Raw genomic sequence first — 22,250 nt, forward strand, 5'->3', positions numbered from 1 at the left:
CTTTTTTTTTTATCATTTTCCAACTTTTTTTAATGTTTCACTACTTTATCACTTTTGAAAGACCAACATATTAAAAACAATAGTTTTACATAACATTGAAACATAAAATTGTTTAAAACATTTTTAGTTTTATTTTTTGCAGGGAGTGGTTGCAAATATGTGAGAAGAACCATTTTCATATTATATGTTGATTACACTAATTAAGGCAAGCATAAGTAGTTTTTTTTTTTATACTGAAAAAAATACTTTTAGCTATTTTTTCTAGACTTTTAAACTTTAAAACGAGTCAAATTGTCCTAACATAACAGAACGGGTTAAATAATCTACATTGTCGATTATATCGACTCATCTTTGCAGCACTTCTTGAATGGTGTATGTGCACAGCATTGACCGAACAACAGACTGCGCTAACCCTGCACCTGCATCACGTAGTGAAGTAGATTAAATTCACACTGGCCCTCATTTTAAGCGGAAATTGGAATGATGGGAGAGAGATTAGGGACTGGGGGTAAGGTGGAGGCAGCAGGGGGGCGGAGACTGAGGCGGGGGCATCAACAAATCTGCTCCGAAAGCTAATAATGTAAATGTTTCTCTTTGGCCACCTGTAGTGTATGTGCTGTGTGTGTGTATTTGTGTCTGGGAGAAAGTCTGTGTGTGTATGTGTATATGTGTGTGTATATGTGTGTGTGTGTGCTTTTTCTCCACTGGCTGTTCTTTCTCTGTTTTGCCACAGCAGCAAATATCCTGTTGGCGCAGGATGCAGAAGCGTATCTGGCCCTAAAATCGATCAGGCTCCCGGCGAAGGGCTCCCATTCATCTCTCGCCCATAAAATTTGATTAGCGCTGACTACAGCACTGCAGGGAGATGGGCCGATATAGAGCCAGGCTACAGGAGACAGCTACAGCATCCCGCATTTTCATCTACTGCCTTCCTCTCTCTTTCTTTCTCTCTTTATCTCTCTCTCTTTCTCTCTCTCTCACCATATACACTTGGGCTGAGTAGAAAGCGTGCACCACCACTCCGGACCACCCAAATCCCTTCTCGATCCAAGTCTTATTTTTTCACCATTAATCAGCAACGTCAAACCTGATGAGCCCCCAATTGGTGATAATAAAAGCAAACATACCCCCACACCCACCCACGTCCACACAGCCCAGTCCAACCCATCTCAACCCAACCCAACCCATCCAACTCTAGTCCAGCCCCCCAGCCGTTGCCAGGGCCGAGCGACCGTCCGTCAGCCACGCCCTCCATCCCCACATATCACCGTGGCATGTGACCGCCGCTCCCCACCAATCGCAGCTCCCCGAGCTCAGCAGTGGATAACGCCAGTCGACGCAGCGCGCAGAGGCAAGGAAACAAGGGAAAGAGAGAAAATAGAGCAAGACGGTCCCGCAGCTCAGCAACAAGCCACGAGATTGACAAGCTGATCCTGCTGAGCAAGATCCTAAAGAGTGCAAAAAAAGGGGTGATGCTACTGATGCTGTTGTGCCATGTGCTATTGTGCTACACAATCAATCAAATCAATCAATCAATCAATCAATCAAAATATAAAGCTCTGGAAAAAAAAAATAAGAGACCACTTCAGTTTCTGAATCAGTTTCTCTGATTTGACTATTTATAGGTTTATGTTTGAGTAAAATGAACAGTGTCGTTTTATTCTATAAACTACAGACAAAATTTCATGTTATTTAGAGCATTTATTTGCAGACAATGAGAAATGGCTGAAATAACAAAAAAAATATGCAGAGCTTTCAGACCTGAACCTAAAGTTCAGAGTTCAGAAATCAACATTTGGTAAAATAACCCTGTTTTTTAATCACAGTTTTCATGCATCTTGGCATCATGTTCTCCTCCACCAGTCTTACACACTGCTTTTTGATAACTTTATGCTGCTTTACTCCTGGTGCAAAAATTCAAGAAGTTCAGTTTGGTGGTTTGATGGTTTGTGATCATCCATCTTCCTCTTGATTTTATTCCAGAGGTTTTCAATTTGGTAAAATCAATGGAAAAACATCATTGAGTGGACTCTTGTTTTCTTCCAGAGCTGTAGATTAATGCAATGCAGCGCATCCCACTTCCATGCTGCCATCTCATGACTCTGAGCGCAGAGTAAATGCACATAAATATCATTAAGCTTTATTGACTCACTGTGTATCTGTATCTAATTCATGTATCACGACGTCTTCTGCTTAAACCGATGAAAGTCTCGACGCGGCACTTCACCAGCGCAACTCAAAAATCGTATGAAACGTGATTTATTACATGCACGTCGATGCCCATGATTTATGATTCATTTGAGATATCGATTGGAGCTGAAGCTCCAGATGCCCTGAGATAGCGGATGATGCTTAAAACATCGGGCGGAGTATCTTTTGAGAATTCATGTCAGCATTTGGGCCCGTAATGAATTTTATTAGGCAGCGAACTCCCTGCCTTTGGGACCCTGAGGACGGAGAGCGGGTCATCATCCCGGCGCAGAGGTTTTCTAATCTTTTGTCATATCATCAATATGATAATATTAAGCAGAAGTAACGAGCGGGCATCATCTGTTGTGTCGTTCAATCTGGCATTCTGACATTCAAAACTTTCTGACAGTGGCAGCAAAAGTTGTGGAACTTATTGAAACATGTCAGATTGAGTTAGAAGGAAAGTGCCAACAAAGGGGGTTTATTAATTGTTATTAATTGTTTGGAATAATGCATTATGTTGTTTTCTTGTATTGGTTTTAATTAGTGAAATTAAATGTATCCTTTTATTGCATGAGTTATGTTTTTTTTTGTTTCTTTTATAATTTTATTTCAAATTTTCTCCCAATTTAACAAGGCCAATTTAACACCAGCAGGGCGATGACTAGCACATACCTCCTCCGACACATGTGAAGTCAGACTCCGCCTCTTTTTGAACTGCTGCTGATGCAGCATTATCGAGTAGCATCACAGCGCTAACGCTCGGAGGAAAGCGCAGCGACTCGGTTCTGATACATCAGCCTACAGATGCAGTCTTGTGCTGATCCACATCACCCCCGAAATGATGAGGGGAAAGAGTGCCATCTACTGTGCCCACCCAGAGGGAGCAAGGCTAATTGTGCTCTTTCTGGGCTCCGGCAGCAGCTGATGGCAAGCTGCATGACCGGGATTCGAACCAGCGATCTCCTGATCATAATGGCAGCGCCATTTTTTCATATTTGGAAGCTTGGGAATCATCAATGCGGATATAGCAAACTTAAAATTAAATTCTTACTTCTGATAACAAGCTCATATTTTGAATCTGGTGTTTTAGAGAAAGGAAAACATGAGCATCTAAAACATGTAATGTAGAAGAAAGTCTCTCCAGGACCAGAGATCAGAGAGAACCACTGCTTTATCATGATTCGTTAAACAAAAGTGGTCTAACTGCACACGGCAACAAGTAAAAAAATAAATTAAAGAATATACCAAGAATTTAAACATCCAAATACACTTCTTTATACATATCCTTCAACATTTACATATTTTTATTCATGAACCACTTGTATGTCTCATTGTATTGGATGTAGATATGCCTTATAACATTATATTGAAGATAAATAAGTAAGTAAGCAAATAAATAAATAAGGTACAGTACGGAAAGCGAACAATTTGGTTTGTTGGCTGAGGGCAATAGGGTCCCATAGAGAGTAAAGACTTTTTAAGACTGTAAATACCGCTCAGGAACCAAATTAAGACACCTTTTAAAACAACAAAATGGCAAAAAGCAAACAAAACTTTATGTGAAGCTTGTGATTGCTATATTTTCTGAGAAAACAATATTTCAACACTAAATTGTGCACAAATTCTGAACCAAACTTACCTTCTCATCCACTGAAAATAGGGTCCAGTGCAAAAAGAAGCACCACTTAAAACCATAAATCATTCCTGAAATAGACTGTTTATTGGGTATTTGTAGCACAGCATTATGTAGAAGTGCATCTGTATTTATGTATATTGGTGTGAGAGTGTACTAGGTATGTATGTAAAAATTATTGGTGTAAATAGATATGTAAGTGTATGTATATATGTATGTATATGTACGCATATATTATATATTATGTAGATTTTATTTTACCCCGTCGGAGGGGTGTATGTGGAACGTGTTGAGTTATTTACATTTTTCTATACCTTTATTTGTCTCTGTATGTTGTATGTTCTTGGGAAAAAAAGGAAAAAAACCAAAATATATTCACAAAAAAACATGAGTCTGCTGATAGGTCAGTAATTAATTCATTAGGTTTCAGTAATGGTGGATCTTCTTTTTTACAACAAATTTTAGGATAAAACAAGGCTTTTTTAGGGTCTGTGGATAAACTGTTCAATGCAGACGTTGCATCTCAAGGTCAGGATTAATAATCTTCAGTTAAGGTGCGGCTTTTAGGATCAGAGTTACATTACATAAAAATGACAAAGTATATATATGTGTGTGTGAGTGTGTGTGTGTGTGAGTGTGTGTGAGTGTGTGTCAGGGCATACCTGTGTCTCCCGAACATGCTCGACAGTAAAGTTAAACCACACTCTGAAGCGAGGATTGCAGGTGTCAGGTCGGATGAAGAGATCAAACTCGAACTCACTAATGTAGTCAACACGCCCCAGATTACCTAGAGAGAGAGAGAAAGAGAGAGAGAGAGAGAGAGAGACAGAGACAGAGAGAGCGAGAGAGAAAGAGAAAAAGAAAAAGAGTGATGTTTTTTTTTAATTGTCTGTTACAGAATAGAAATCTGTTATCTGTTTGTATTTATTCCCCTAATTCTACCCACTGCCCATTCCCTAGTCCCATTTCCTCACCCTGGATTGCCAGGTATGGTACATAATAGCAAATATGCAAAAATGATGTGCTACATCTATTGCATTGCATAGTACGCAATAATATTGCCAGAATTTCTTACATAAAAAAAAATCTCCATATCGTGATTTTGCGATATACTTGAAAGAAGTCTTTTTTGCCATTTATTGTATTTATTTTAATTTATTTTATTTTATTATTTTTGCAGTTCTCGTGTACTAAATATTCTAGATGTTTTGTAAATTTATTTGTGTTATTTGTTCCTTGTTAGACCATTATTATTTTATACAAAGTCAGTCTTGGTAAATTACTGTTTACTACCAAATTTATGTAACCCTTACATGTATAGGAAGTAAAATGTTAATATTTATTTTGTTGCAGTAGAATATTTTTGAAATTAATAAAAAAAAAGTTGTCATACTGCCAAGAATATTCTTATCGCAAAATTAACCTTAAACTCCTAAAACCCGAACTCTTGCATAACATACATTTATTATTTCTCTTTGCTATTTGGGCACCAGTGTAAAATGAGTAAAAAACAACAAATTACCTTTTTACATTATGCAGGTTCTGAGAAACAGGATGTCCACATATGAGGACTTTAGTTTCATATTTCGATAGAACAAAATGAAGTCGCAATTAGTAATGATGATGTGCAAAACATTAAACTCTTCTGCCACCACTAGCTGACAGTAAAAAATGTGATGTCCACAAATTTGGAAACCAGGTCCTAGAAGGCCTTACTCGGCATCCTCTTAAAAGCTCCATGAGCATAAATGAAGTAAAACAGCAGTAAATATTGGCATTGCATTAGATGGATGAAGACAGCTTAGAGCCCAGAAGGACTACAAGACAAGTACCAAGCTGGCTGTTTTTTTTTCTTTCTGAACATGTAGATAAGCACAGAGCTATTTATTGTATTTAAGATACAATAAGTAAAGTCACCCAGACTAGTGCTAACTGATGTTAGCATAGCGTGAACTGCTATCAGTTTCTATGGAGGAGCAGATAGCACCTCACTACATATACAGGTATAGGAATTCCCAAGCTGCGCTCTGAGATTAATTTACATACTGGTATTATCCCATCTCTCCATAACACTCACACTTTCTCTCTCTCTGCAGGCTCCCCCCACACACACACACACACACACACACACACACACACAAGCTGGATGGGATGGATGAAGGCAGCAGAGAATTTTGGCGTCCGCTAAGGTGACAACTGAGACAGCTTTGGTAGCAGATCACAAAATAGCTTCAGCCTCAACACGGCAGCTATAAACAAACAAACAAACAAACAAACAAAAACAACAGCAAATCACAAAACAAGGTATTTCACCAGTAAAGTGAGTATTCTGCAGCGCAGGCTCGAACATAAATGTCAAACGTCAAGAAATAAACGTTCAGATGCTTTAAAATGCAGCACCTTCTCTCCTTTTACAACAGGTCACACATATAAGATCAAATGCCAAACTGCTAAAAGCTTCATGTATATCCTGCAGGTTTCCATCAGACGAACTCAGACACACTTCTTTCAGAGTGTTTATGTCCTAATAAATATGGTTATTTCAGTATAGCTGCAATTGCGTGTCCTTATCTAATATAGCAAATGGAAACACAAATACAGCTATGGAAAAATAAGAGACCACTTAAAGTGATGAGTTTCTTTGATTTTACCAAATTAAAAACCTCTGGTATATAATCAAGAGGTAGATAGATGATCACAAGCCATCAAACCAAACTGAACTGCGTGAATTTTTGCATCAGGAGTGAATAGCATAAAGTTATCCAAAAGCAGTGTGTAAGACTGGTGGAGGAGGAGAACGTGATGCCAAGATGCATGAAAAAAACTGTGATTAAAAATCATCAGGGTTATTCCACCAAATATTGATTTATTGTTTTCTTCGCATTATTTAAGGTCTGAAAGCTCTGCAACTTTTTTGTTATTTCAGCCATTTCTCATTTTCTGCAGATTAATGCTTTAAATGACAATATTTTTATTTGGCATTTGAGAGAAATGTTGTCCTTAGTTTATAGAATAAAACAACAATGCTTATTTTAATAATTTACTCAAACATATACCTATAAATAGCAAAATCAGAGAAACTGATTTAGAAACTGAAATGGTCTCTTATTTTTTCTGGAGCTGTATAAAGTGATATATATTTATAAAACTTCATTATAGAATGACATGCTGAAAGTCTTGAAATAAAAGCATGAAAATGTTACCTCAAAGAATGCACCTGTAAAAGTTGTGAGGCATTATCTTATGAGTGAGGTTAAGGGCAAACACTGGCCAATGTGCTCATGGCAATGATATGTGCACTATCCTGATGGTACATTGTATTACCGAAGGTGTACAAACATTTAGCATTCCTTGATTTACTGCCTGCTGGCATGTTGAAGTCCATTTGCTCTTGCTAAAAGCTCAGTTCTGCCATGAGCCAACAAGTTGCCCAGTTTCCTTGATTACAGTTGCCACTTTTGAAGCTCCACAGTAGACTGACCACCAACCACAATCATTTCCCCACCTAGCACTATATTGACCGTCCTCCTATTTTGCGCTATAACCTTCAAGATAGTTGGCTCTATGTTGAAAGATGGGATTTCTTAACAGTATGGAAAGTGTACTATCCTGATAGGACATTCTATTTAGAATGCCCTTTAGAATATAAAATTGTATTAAATCTGAAAATGTGCATCATCACAAAGTAACAGAGAGACAGTCAGTGCTGTGGACAGGACACAGAGTAAGGAAAAGTTGTGTCCGGGTTCTGGGGACAAAGTGCTGAAGACACCAAGTGGTGGCAGGTAGCTCAGAGCTAATTACCGACAGATGGGGCAGCCACCACACAGTCAGGAACGAGACGATCACAGCTCTGCCCTTCTGTCAGCCAACAGCCGCTTAGCCACTGGGCATGCACACACACACACACACACACACACACACACACATTGACCATTCCTACCATAACTCACACATATGATCCACAAATCCCCAAAACACCCACAAAGGCGCTGACCCACCAACACTGGGAAGAAAGTTGGCAAGGACGTGTTGTGGTCCAGATCAAACTGGATCATGTTTCAGATTATTTGCAGGGTAAAAAAAAAAAAAAAACGAGAGTGTTTAGGTCTTTCGCACCAATTAGTGTAAGTCTAAACATTAAACAAATTGAAAACAAAATTTAAAATAACAAAAATTATTATTGATTTATCTAACTAATATTGCAATGAAATAATTGGAAAGATATATTATTAGACAAAACTGTGTAGAACCTTTTGAATGGTTTGTTTTGTGGCTACAAAAATGTATTTGTCATGGGTGTATTTCACTTCTTTTTAAAAAGGTGCGCACACCATCGCTAGGAGTACTCCTGCTACATTATTCTACATTAAGCTTTAGATGAAAGGATGTATAAATCTACATTTTCTACAACTGTACAAATTTATTTAGCTATATTTTGGCAATAAATCCAAATCAATTTCAATAAAAAAACAAGGATATTTTGCTATTGTTCCTATAACTAACATTATGAAGGACCACATAATGAATCATGTTAGCACGTTCGCCTCCCAGCACTGGGGTCTTGGGTTCAAGTCCTTATCTTGGTGGAGTTTCCATGATCTCCCTCTGTCTGTGTGGGTTTCCTCTGAGGACCAAAAACAGAGCTCGGGTAAACTGGATATTCTAAATTGCCTAGAAAATTGTTGCATGAATGTGTGTGACTGTGTGCCCAGATATGGACTGACACTCTGTGCTGGGTCGGTTGTTTCCGGTTGAGAGTATGCTGTGGTCGATTGGCTGCTGCTTCTCACCAATGTGTGTTGAGTGTGTGTGGAATGTAATTGTAAGTGTCCTGAGTGTCTTGAGTGGCAGAAGGGCACTATATAAGTGTAATTGTAAGTAAGTAAGTAAGTAAGCAAAAAACTTAAAATATCCCTGGGGTTGGTCCTGATGAGAGCCAGTTTCATCATAATGTTTTTGATGGTCTTTGTGACTGAAGGATAGTTTAAAAGCTCTTGAAAAGAGCTGTCATCTAAGCAAGAGGTGCTACTGTGAAGAATCTAAAATATAAAACATATTCTGGTTTGTTTACTTAATAAATCAATATGTTTTTCCTCATAGTTTGCACGACTGTAGTATGTATTAATCTACAATGCAGAACATTTTAAAGCAATGAAAATTAATATATAAGGTGTGTCCAAACTTTTGACTGGTAATGTACAACATAAAAAAGTTATAGTAAACTGTCTAAATGGGGGAAGAAGACATCTAACAAAAGTAAATGAGAAAAAAGGAATTTGGAAACACACAAAGCAATCAATGTCAAGTATGGGACGAGGCAGATGCAATAAAACAAAAAAAAACATGAACATGATTGGTTGTGACCTTTTTCTGGACTTCCAGGTATGAAAACACCCTGAAAAAAGTCACAGACTCAGTATCAGCCGAAAGTAATGACTCTGCGGAGGCTAATCTATGCATTTCTATCATTGAGCTCTACTGTTCCATTATAAAGGTCAGAGGATAAGATTTGCTCATCAGATGAAATGAATATTGGCAGTTTGTCTGATCAGAGTCTGTATTACAGCTGAAGCCGATGCTAAAGCTCGGAGGACAGGAACAGATCTGACTCTGAATGGAACGGCAGGAACACAAGTCTATAAATTATCAGACGGCTATGACAAAGGTCAATGAGTGACCTTTTAAACATATCCAAATGAAATGGATACACTCCTGTGGAACTGAAACATGACACATGGCCGAACCAAACTGAATTAAGTCTCGGACATAATATGCCGAGATCAATACGTTCAGAGCAGCATGGTAAGTGAATTGAGTGTGTGCGGTGTGTGTGTACTGCTTTAAAAACAGTGTCTAGATTAATGAAATCGGCTGCAGAGTCTGAAAGCTGGAGGGCAGGTTCTGCAAGAGCGAGATGTATTCCACATTCCTCTTCATATCTAAATATGAATGACAGACTGGAACTCTGAGCGCTGAGAACACCTCCCCGCGGCCGAGCACATGCGAGAGAAACACACTTCACAGCAAACGGAACATCTGTTTTACTACCCTTACATGTAATTTTTATACAATCCAGAGCCGTGCGCACCAACAAACCAACACTACAGCCAGCCACTGCTGGAGACGAGGAGAAAGAGAGAAAAGGAGATACAGAACAGAGAGTGATGGAGAGGGCCAGAGATATGAGAGAAAGGGGAAATAAACAGAGTGAGAGAATATGATATATGTGTTTATGTATTGTGCTGTTTTTACCTTGTTTAAAGTAAATTATTTGATTATTTGAATTATTATCACTATTAAAGAGAAAGAAAGAGAAGTAGAAAGAGATATAGAGAGGAGAAAGAAGCAAGAGAGAGAGAGAGAGAGATAGAGAGAGAGGGAGACATACAGAGAAATGAACAGAAAAAAAGATAGACAGAGAGAAGGGGAGAGAGTGAGGGAGAGAAAGAAAGGGAAAAAAATAGAAACAGAGAATGAGAGAGAAAGAGAGATGTGAAAGAAGTCAGAGAGAAAGGGGAATAAACAGAGTGAGAGAATATGAATTGTGTTTATGTATCATTTATGTATTGTGTAGTTTTCTACCTTTTTTTAAGTAAATTATTTGATTATTTGAATTATTATTACTATTAAAGAGAAAGAAAGAGGAGAAGAAAGAGATAAAGAGAAGAGAAAGGAGTAAGAGAGAGCGAGAGAGAGAGAGACGGAAATAAAGATAGGCAGATGAAAAGGGAGAGAGGGAGAGAAAGAAAGAGATAAATGAAAAAGAAAGATGAAAGAAAAAGTGATGAAAAGAGTGAGGGAGAGAGACATAGAAAAAGAATGAGGGAGAAAAGAGAGATGTGAAAGAAGTCAGAGAGAAAGGGTAAATAAACAGAGTGAGAGAATATGTTATATGTGTTTATGTATTGTGCTGTTTTTTTACCTTTTTTTAAGTAAATTATTTGATCATTTTAATTATTATTACTATTAAAGAGAAAGAAAGAGGAGTAGAAAGAAATGAAGAGAGATGAAAGGAGAAAAAAGGAGAAAAAACTGACAGACAATGAGAGATAATCAGAGATATACATAGATAGATAAAAGTAGGAGAGAGGGAGAGAAAGAGAGAAAGAAATGACAAAAGGTGAAAGAGAAAGAGATGAAAGGAGAGAAAGAGAGAAAGAAAGACAGGCATATAAGAGAAAGTAAAAACAGAGAGGAAAAATGGAAGGGATAGTGAGTGGCAAGAAAGAGATCAAGAGAAATGAAAGAAAGGTGAAAGAAAAAAATAAGAGAGGGAGAGATGAAGAGAGAAAGAGAAAGAAGAGAGGTGAAAGGAGAGAGAGAGAGAGAGAGAGAGAGAGAGAAATTAAAAGAGAAAGATAATGAGAGAGGGAGAGAGAGACATAGGAACAGAGAAAAAGAGAGAAGAGAGGTGAAAAGAGAAAGAAAGAGGCATTAAGAGCAAGGAAAAACAGAGGACAAGTTAAAGGGAAAGACAGAAAGTGAAAGGGAGGCAGAGAGCCTGCGAATGAAAGAGAAAGGTGAACGAGAGAGGTCAAATGAAAGAGGGAGAGAGTGGGACAGACAAACAGAGAATGAGAGAGAAAAAGAGAGGTGAAAGTAGAGAGAGAGAGAAAGGTTAAAGGAAGAGAAACAAACAGAAAGAAAGAAAGAAAGAAAGAATAAGATAATTAGAGAAACAGAGAAATATATAGAGAGAAATATGAAAGGAGAGAGTGAGAGGTGAAAGAAAGAGGAGGTGAAAAGAGAGAGAGAATGAGAGAGATAGAAAAAGAGAGAAAGAAAGAGAGCGAAAGTGAGGCAAGAGAGCAAGAGAACTGAAAGAGAAAGGTGAACGAGAGAGGTAAGATGAAAGAGGGAGAGTGTGGGTCAGACAACCAGAGAATAAGAGAGAAAAAGAGAGGTGAAAGCAGAGAGAGAGAGAATGGTTAAAGGAAGAGAAAACGTACAGAAAGAAAGAAAGAATAAGATAATTAGAGAAACAGAGAGATATATATATAGAGAGAAATATGAAAGGAGAGAGTGAGAGAGGTAAAAGATAGAGAAGGAGGTGAAACAAAAGAGAAAGAGAGAGATAGAGAAAGATCGAGAAAAAAAGCGAAGGGGGCAAGAGAGCAAAAAAAACTGAAAGAGAAAGGTGTAATGGAAAGAGGTGAAATGAGAGGGGTAGAGAGAGACAGATTAACAGAAAGAAACAGAGAAAGATATAGAGAGAGGAAGATGAAAGGAGATAAAGAAAGAGAGAAAGGTGAAAAAACAAGGTTTAAGGAGAGAGAAGAGGGGGAAAAAGAAAGAGAAAAAGAAAGAGAAAAATGAAAAAGAAATGTGAAAGAGAAAGAGAAAGAGAGCAAAAGGGAGGCAAGAGAAATGAAAAAGAAAGTTGAAATAAAAAGAAATGAAAGAGAGGGAGTGAGAAATAAAAGAAAATGGTGAAAGATATGAAAAGAGAAAGAGAGTGAGAAATAGAAAGAGAAAGAAGAGAGGTGAAAAGAGAAAGAGAGAGGCATTGAGAGCAAGGAAAAACAGAGGACTTTAAAGGGAAAGACAGAAAGTGAAAGGGAGGCAGAGAGCCTGCGAATGAAAGAGAAAAGTGAACGAGAGAGGTCAAATGAAAGAGGGAGAGAGAGGGACAGAAACAGAGAATGAGAGAGAAAAAGAGGGGTGACAGCAGAGAGAGAGAGAAAGGTTAAAGGAAGAGAAAGAAAGAAAGAAAGAAAGAAAGAAAGAAAGAAAGAAAGAATAAGATAATTAGAGAAACAAAGAAATATATAGAGAGAAATATGAAAGGAGAGAGTGAGAGAGGTGAAAGAAAGAGAAGGAGGTGAAAAGAGAGAAAGAAATAGAGCGAAAAGGAGGCAAGAGAGGAAGAGAACTGAAAGAGAAAGGTGTAAGGGAAAGAGTTGAAATGAAAGAGGTAGAGAAAGACATTAACAGAAAGCAACAGAGAAAGATACAGAGGAAGATGAAAGGAGAGAAATAAAGAGAGAAAGGTGAAAAAGAGAACAAGGTTAAAGGAGAGAGGAGAGAGGGAAAGAGAGAGAGAGAGAGTGAGAGAGAGAGAGATCTATAATCAGAGGAGATGAAGTCCTCTGCAGGAGCAATGAGAGGAAACATGGCCAGCTGTGGACGCAGGACTGGAGGACGGTGGACTGGTGGCCACAGCTGTTCCTCGCAGATGTGCCTCGTAATCCATCACTTTCCATTCCACCACATTAACCATTTAAACTGCTTATGGAATCAGAAGACGCTATCAAAACTCACTGACCAGCAAACTGTCAGCCCAACAGAACAGTGATTCTGTATTATTCTCATCTATTCTACCGCTCTTCTGGATATAGTGATATATGGGACTGGAAATAGTACAGTATTGTGTTCCATTACTTTTTCATACCCCACTGAATGTAGCCAGTATTTAACCTTACCTTTCAGTGAAAGTCATTTTTTGTACCCATGTTTTTTTGTGCCAGTAAAAACTATAAAGATTATAAACTTTATCATCAACTGAATATGTGTCAAGACATTGATGATGCAAAATTGTCTGGCTTTCAAATAAAAATTGTAAAATTAAAATAAATATTGTTTATTAGTACAGTGAAACAGAATACTCAATGTACCTTTTGGTTGGTTAAAAATGGTACAAATCTGTATTTATTGCTGTTAGGAATGACAAATCTGACCCTGTAAAGACCAATATTATTGGATGGATGGATGGATGGATGGATGGATGGATGGATGGTCTTTATTGTCCACAACTGGAAATTTGTTTTCACTGTCAGTACATAGCCTCCGAAACATATATACATGCATAAATACACTTAACACATACCCTTCACCCAGTCCCCACCAACTTGCATCATCCCTATATACAGCCCAGAACATACATATTATATATATATATATATATATATATATATATATATATATATATATATATATATATATATATACACTATATATATACACTATATATATATATATATATATATATATATATATATATATATATATATATATATATATATATATATATATATACATACATATATAATCAAATACAATCCAGACAGAGTGAGTCAGGTCAACAATATATCGTACCTCTGTTTTTTTAGAGTGTATATCAGGCTTTTAATTTAATTACTGTTAATATTTTTAATCCTGTATCTATTATAAAGCTACATAGACTGAATAGCCATCATACTGATCATATATGACCAGTAATTTGTAGTTGTATAATAATAACTACAGACTGTAGTTCTGTATCTGTTTCTCTGTATACTTTATTATTATCCTCCTTTCTCCGTTATTTAATAGTCAGAAGCCACAGGAAAAAAAAACACAATAGAGCAGCTATTATTACTATTATTTGACGTGGTGGGTAATTTATTCTCAGCACTGCAGTGATTAGCACTGGTTAGCATGGTGGTGGCATATGAATTTGTGTAAAGTGTGTGTACTGAAACATGATATAGAGATATTGAGTACAAACTTTTGTCAAAAAGCTCATTTCTGTTCTTTTCCCAGCATTGCCCTTGCAAAAAAAAAATCACTATTTTACACCATTAACAAACTCAAAGTAGCGCCACACTTCATTTAGCGCTTTTCCACTGACGTGGAACTGGCAATGTTCTGGTTTGTGAACCTAATTTCGAACCGTTCACCACATTTCCACCAACGTTAGTAGATTCCAGAACCAGTTATGTTTATTTGTGTCAGGTGCTGCTGGAGCAAGGAAGCAAAGGCGGGCGCAAATGCGAGTGATTTTAATAAATGATTAAAGAACAAATAAACTAAGAAAAACAACCAAAATGAAACAGTAAAACAAAACAGAACATAGGAACAAAGAAAATTCCACAGAGAGTAAAAAAAACAACACTGAAACATTAAACACACGGACTATAAATACAGACAGACAAAGACAGGAAACAGGAAACACCTGGGGCAAGAGGGTGGAGCTACAAATGAAACACAGGTGAAGGGACTAGACACAGAGGAGCACGGGTCACGTGGGGAACACACACACAGGAACACGAGCAAAGACGTGACAGTTTGCAGCAGGAATCGAAGAATACTACGTTCTTCAGCGCAAACCGTATTCACCACCACTGTGCAGCGCCCTCTGTTGGTGACGTATGATGTGACGTTTTCCACGTCAGTTCCACTAAAACTGGTGGAAATGCGGGATGGTTTGCTGAAAAGCACCACGGTTCTTATAAGCCTGAATGGAACTAGTTCAAGAACCAGAGTTATTTTGGTGGAAAAGCAGCAATTGGTAGAATTTTGAGAGCCTTGACATTTAAAATGAGGCACTGAGAGCTTTGAAAGTGCAGAGATAGTTTAATAAAAACTATTTTTTTACACATAGTAAGTATTTTTTTAGTATTTCTTTGCACCACCATCTTGAAATTAAGTCACGATAATCAACTGACGAGTAGGAAAGAATAGGTAGGATAGTGGAACAGATTGCAAAAGTTAATTCAATGGAAATGCATGCATATAATAATAGAGATATTACAAGATGCTACAAATCCCCTATTTCTCCATTTGTTCATGATCATCAGTCAACTTTGAGTTTGTTAATGGTGTATAAATAGTGATTTCTTTGCATGGGCAACGCTTTTGGGAGCATCATTCAAAAAAGCAATATATATCCGAATTCTGTAAGTTTGTACTCCCTATTATGTACTCGTTATCAGATTACCTTCCTCTAACTCGATTTACCTTACTCTACCTCCTTTACTTTAGGTCTTGGAACATTGAAGTGACATTTCTGAGAAATCTGCCTAAAATGTGTCTCACAAGTCTAGTCCTGAACCAGCAAATCTATAAAGTCTGAAAGACAAAGCAGCAGAAATCTTTCAGAATCTCAAGTTAGGCTTAAAGTGGGTTCAAGAGGCTAACCCATGTGGAGTCAATCTATTCAGACCAGCAGTATGGAAATCAGGTCTTTGATCTACATTAAAGATCCGTCTCTAAACAGAAAAACTGTCTGGGATAACGAGAGAGGTGTAGTTGCATTTTAAATACACCTATTCTTTGCTCAATACTAATCTAAAATTGGAGGCATGTGTGCTTCCCGGAGGGATTACACTGAATCAGGTAAAGCATCCCTCGCGGCGTGATCGAGAAGTGGAACCGTTAATGGAACTACAGTAAATCTTTCCACTTACACTCGCCCTCAGCTCGGCAAAAAACCCATTAAAGCACACTGTACATCCCCCTTTCTGCAGAGGCGGGTCACAGCCGCTTGACTTTTCTTCAGGACCACGGACAGTAACTTTTGCTGCGGCAGGATCTCGCTGCTGTCCACGGTCCTGAAAAGACTCAGCGGCGACTCTGCAGAGATAGTTTTACTCAAAAGTTGCTGCTACTTATTTATTTATTTATTTATTTTTAAGTGTGTGTCTGTGTGAGGGGGGGGAGCATACAGGCCTGGAGGCTCTACACAACATCTATGTTCAGCTTGAGAGGAGCAGATACGGATACACCATTGATTTCAGTTTTAATTTTATGGTGCCTGACTCCAGAGCCAGTCTATGATGTGCTGTAATCAACGCTGCATCGCTCACTGCTTAAGCAAAATGAATAGCGAGGGAACGGAGAGGAGAGGAAGGAGAAGTCCGGTCTTCTGTTTCGTGCATAGAGAGGCGAGAAAAAAGAAAAAAAAAAAGAAGAAGAAAAGACAAAAAAAAAAAACCATTTTGTTAGACAGGTCACTGACAACACTGATAACTTCAATGCATAATAAGAGGAGGAAAATCAATGCCTGTGTTTTATTTATTCATTTATAGCTGTGGTTTAGTGTGTGGGTGTGTATGTACATAGGGATAGATATGCTTATGTGGATATTATAGGGGTGATATGGAGAAAAATGTGATGAGAATGTTGTTGGATGTTATTTTTTTCCCGATATTAATGTTTTTGGTACTTGGTTTGGCTGCTCTCATTTTCCCAGGAAAAAGAAGTAGTTTGATGTGAGCCATCACTATGGACCTCTACCTCCTTCTGCTTCACTCTACCTTAGTATAACTTCACTCTACCTCTCTGTACCTGCCTCTAACTCAACTCAATCTACCTTACTCTACCTTGCTGTTCCTCATTCTACCTGGCTGTGCCTCGTTGTACCTCACTCTGCATTTGGCTAGACAAATTTTTCCAGGCAAAGAAGTAAGTAGTTTGATGTGTGCATTCAATATGGAATGCTAACTTATTTTGCTTCACTCTACCCAGGTATAACCTCACGCTACCTTGCTTCTACCTTATTCTACCTCTCTATACCTTCCTCTAACTCGATTTACCTTACTCTACCTCATTCTACCTGGCTGTGCCTTGTTTTACCTCACTCTGCATTTGGCTACACACATTTTTCCAGGCAAAGAATTAAGTAGTTTGGTGTGTGCATATAATATGGAATGCTAACTTATTTTGCTTCCCTCTATCTTGGTATAATCTAACGTCACCTCGCTTCTACCTTATTCTACCTCTCTGTACCTTTTTCTAACTCGATTTACCTTACTCTACCTCATTCTATCTGGCTGTGTCTCATTTTACCTTACTCTGCATTTGGCTACACTCATTTTTTCCAAGCAAAGAAGTAAGTAGCTTGGAATGATACCTTACTTTGCCACACTAACACAGTATAACCTCACACTACCTCGATTCTACCTTCATTTACCTTTCTGTACCTTTCTCTAACTCAATCTACCTTATTCTACCGCGCTTAACCTGGCTGTACCTCATACAATAATTCTTCCCAGGTTAAAAAGGCAGTTTGGTGTTGTGTGTTCACTATGGACCACTATCCCACTCTTCCTCATCCTGCCTCATTCTACTGCACTACCTTGATTGTTCTTATTCTACTGTCTGCCTCACTCTAACTTGTTAAAATTTACTCAACATCAAGACCTATATCATTCTACTTTGGTTCAACCTCAATCCAAGTAAAACTACCTCGCTCACTCTTGTACTTCAATGTGCCCTAATAACCTCACTCTGACTCATTTTACCTAGTTCAACATTACATCAACCTACCTTGGTTCTACCTCAATCCACCTTACTCTACCTTACTCTACCTCAATTGTTCTACTTGAAACTGCCTTTATGACCTCGCTCTGCCTCGTTTTACCTTGTTCTACCTTACTCTACGTCAACCTACTTTGGATCTACCTCGTTCTATCTTGGTTCTACCTCAATCGACCTTTCTCTACTGTATTCTACCTTGTTCAACCTTGTTTAACCATACTTTACCTCAGCCTACCTCACATCTACCTCATTCTTCCTTGGTTCTACCTCAATCCACCTTGCTCTACTCTATTCTACCTCACTCCACCTTGCTCTACTCTATTCTACCTCACTCCACCTTGATTGACCTCATTCTACCTTACTCAACTAACTCAATCTACCTTACTCTATCTTACTTTACCTCACTTGTTCTACTTCAAACTGTCTAATGACCTCACTCTGCCTCGTTCTACCTTGTTTAACCATACTTTACCTCAGCCTACCTCACATCTACCTCATTCTATCTTAACCTGTCTAATTCTACCTCACTACTTTAGGCAGGCTCTTATTTTACCTCAATCTGCCTCACAACCTTGCCCTGACTTGCTCTACCTTGTTCAACCTTACTCTTCTCGCTCATTCTTGTTCTACTTCGATCTGCCTCATGACCTTGCTCTACCTCGTTTTACCTTGTTCAACCTTACTCTACGTCAACCTACTTTGGATCTACCTCATTCTACCTTGGTTCTACCTCAATCCACCTTACTCTATACTCTACCTCACTTGTTCTACTTCAAACTGTCTAATGACCTCACTCTCGTTCTACCTTGTACAACTTTGTTTACCCATACCTTACCCCAGCCTACCTCACATCTACCTCATTCTACATTGGTTCTACCTCAATTCACCTTAATCTACCTTATTCTACCTTGCTCCACCTTGGTTTAACTCGATTTTATTTCTATTTTAATCTAACAGAATCGTGTTCAACCTTTCTCTACTTCAACCTACCTTGAATCTACCTTACTCCACCTTACTTTACTATAACAGTTATGTTATCACAGCTTGTTAAATGTGTTTACCGTGAGAACGCACACCTCGATTACGCTAAAAATACGACATGTGAGTGTGTGAAGGAGAAATTCGAACAAGAGAAGACAAAAGCAGCAAAACAGAGACAAACAAACTCTCCGAACTCTAATTCGACTCCTCATGAGACTCCTATCTACATACTTCCTCAAAGGAGTCTTCACCGGTTACACGCCATATTAATCATCAAGCATTAGGAGAAAACACATGCAGTGCTACGGATTTAACAAATTGGGTTTTCAACAAATAAGTGTTAGAGCTTAGCCCAGTGGAGGGCTGCACGGGCTTCTGTGGGAATACACACTGTTGTTTTGTGCTGCCTGTTTTCACTTTACAGAATTACGCCGCATAGAGACTCTGGGCCAGAAATACTTTCTCATTTGCGGGAAGTTAATTCTGCCCTCTATCAACAAGCTGGAATAAAGATTCAATATGGAGGAGGAAGTGGGAGGCTGGATCATCGGGGATGTTTGGTGCGTGAGTGTGTGCGAGCGAGCGCTGTACTCTCGTGTGGTTAACGCTATTATGTAAAAGAGGGCCGTAAACACGGTGTGAATTAGTTTTCCTCAGGTACGCCAGCAGAACACCAGTATGAACTGTACATATCGTGGGTGGTTCCTATTTCCTAGCGTTTCCCCCACTCATCCACCGCTCTCATCTGCTGCTCTATCTTTCCAGCTGCTCTATTCAGATGTTTGTTCCACCACAAGCTGCAGCGGGAGCCGGCTGTGATGTTCCTCCATACAAAAATCTTAGCTGGACTTTGAGGGAACATTAGCACATTAGCATTCATCATATGGCTTAGCGCAGAGCTGATTTGTTAAAAAAGCATTCCGCTCGATTTGTGGTGGACTCGCCGTGCTGGGCCCCTGCTACATGGACACACACAGGGAGAAGGCAGCTAAGCTAATCCCATTACAGAGCTACAAGCCAGGCCAGTCACACTGCTCATCTGGTACAATGGAGAATGGTACAGCCTGCAGTCGAGCACCGACTGAAGCCCAGAGCCAGGCCTGAACTCTGAAAACTGCAGTCCAAAACTCTGAGAGAAAGGAAAAGAGAGACTGACAGACTGGAGTGCAAGTTTCTATTGCTTTTATTAAGATTTCTTTAATAAATCTTCAAATGTTGCGACCCCAAATAAAAAAATAAATAAATTGGGAGAGTCTGGAAAATGCCAAGACATAATAACAATAAAAACTTGTCTTACCTTTGCCTTGATTTTCATTTCATTGCTACAGTATGAACCCAAGATATTTTGTTGTCAGGTTTTGTCTGTTTTCCTTTATTTCATTTATTAATAAACATCCATTCCTGCATCCATTTAAAGCATGCAACACATTCCAAAAAGTTTGTAACAAATGTTCCTCAAAGTAAGATTTTAAGTGATTCTCAGAGATGCATCCTTCATCATACATCAATTTATCTCTTCCATCCTCGTTCAGGGAGGTTAGCACCTACAGTGCAATGGAATGTGAATGTCTTGATTATACCACAGTTAATTTCGATCCTGCAATGTGATTGGCTGAGAGGCATTCTATGAGTGCCATTATCAGCCAGTAATGCACTGTAATCGAAGCTCTCCATGTATTACTCTGCCACATACAGGTAACCTAGCAACGATGCAGCGCTTACAAGCCAAACAGCGTAGCTACAAACAGAGCAGCAATGGAACTATTTTAACTATTTATAATCAATATTACATGTTATTGTGCTCCCTCTCGTGTAATATTGGCCAATTATATTGGACTTTGGACTTGATATACCACAGTGGATCAACACCAGCAGATGACATGTCTCTCCATCAAACCATCACTGATCATCAGTAAATTTTATATTTCATTTGTAAAGGAAGGGAGCAGAGTCTGGAGGAAGAGTGGAGAGATACACAGTCCAAACTGCTCGAGGTCTAGTGTGAAGTTTCCACCAATCAGTGATGGTTTGGTTTGGAGAGACATGTCATCTGCTGGTGTTGATCCACTGTGTTTTATTATCAAGTCTGAAGTCAGTGCAGTTTTGTTTTCCCGCAAAATCTTGCAGTACTTCATTTTCCAGCAGGACTTGGCACACTGCCCACACTACCAAAAGTACCAATTTGGTCTTATATAATATTCTAATTTTCTGATTAGACAGTGATTTTTGGGTTTTCATTGGCTGTAAGCCATAATCATCAACAATAAAAGAAATAAACGCTTAAAACAGATCTCTTTGTGTGTAATACATCTATATAAGTTTCACATTTTTAACTGAATTACTGAAATAAAGTAGCTTTTTTAATTATCAATTTTTTTTAGATGCATCATATACAATAGACGCTTATGCAGTAAATACAATGTCTACTCAGGAAATTAGCTATTGCATTTTAAACTGGCAGAACAATTAAACATCAACCATTAACAAAGGCTAAAAAATCATTTCTATGTATTTTTGCATGTAAAAGCTTTCTTTTGACATTCAAACCCAGAAATAAATAAGAAAAAGATATCATCAACTACTGAGTGATACTGACTGATGGTGAAAACCGTGGTCATCTCTGCAGTGCTGTTACTGGCAGGTAAAGCACCAGTTGAGGCAGTGGGTCTGTATCAGGAACCAGTACCCAATAACAGCAGTGGCCTCGCACATCTCTCAGCATCTCTTTGAGCCTTCAGTGGTGGTTACAAGCTGCATGGGAAATTAGAGGGGACTTGGGAGCACGGCCACCTCCTAAATGTATTTTTGCAATGTGCTCACTTTCATTATTGGAAAACACATCGGCTGCTCCCGCGGGTGAGAATTCCCGGACACAGACGACTGATAAAGCTGGAATTGATTCAAACCCCAGGAAAAGGCTGTCTGCCTCAGGACCTCAAGCCAAACTCTGCCCTTGCAGTTTTTTCTTTCTCTCTCTCTCTCTCTCTCTCTCTTTCTCCTACAGAAAGTCTAAAGGCAAAGAGTCACCGCGCCAACATCAATCTATCTATCTATCCTCCTCCTGCCCCCTCCTTCCTCCTCCCTCCGACCGGCCACATCTTCTTTATCGTTAAATCTGGACGAGATTAGAGCCGCGACCTCTAACTTTGAGGAACTCTGAAACAGGTGTCAGAACTGGGAGAGCCTGGAGATGGGCATAAATCACAAACGGTCCTCCAGTGCAGCGTGGGATTAGATGAGCTGCACTATGCAGAAATGCCAGCGCCGAGCTCAGAGGGCAGCGGATACTAATTAATGACATCAATTACAGAATGTCACCAAATCACTAGGCTGTCATTAAAATGGCACTAAATAGTGAAATAATCATGCGCATTAGCATTTTTATCAAAAAGCGAATGAGTGGAAATAAATGAAAAAGAAC

General features: G+C 38.7%; 1 protein-coding gene across 1 annotated transcript in view; it reads right to left on the minus strand.

The window, feature by feature from the left end:
• The window catches only part of agbl4 (AGBL carboxypeptidase 4), a 678,742-nt gene that overhangs the window by 620,060 nt on the left and 36,432 nt on the right, over positions 1-22,250 (minus strand). The window contains exon 3 of the mRNA XM_049486062.1: positions 4,489-4,613. Coding sequence (XP_049342019.1) covers positions 4,489-4,613 — 125 coding nt within the window. The remainder of the gene's footprint in view (positions 1-4,488; positions 4,614-22,250) is intronic.

The sequence above is a fragment of the Astyanax mexicanus genome, chromosome 12, assembly GCF_023375975.1.
Source record: "Astyanax mexicanus isolate ESR-SI-001 chromosome 12, AstMex3_surface, whole genome shotgun sequence".
In the NCBI taxonomy this organism is placed as follows: Eukaryota; Metazoa; Chordata; class Actinopteri; order Characiformes; family Acestrorhamphidae; genus Astyanax; species Astyanax mexicanus.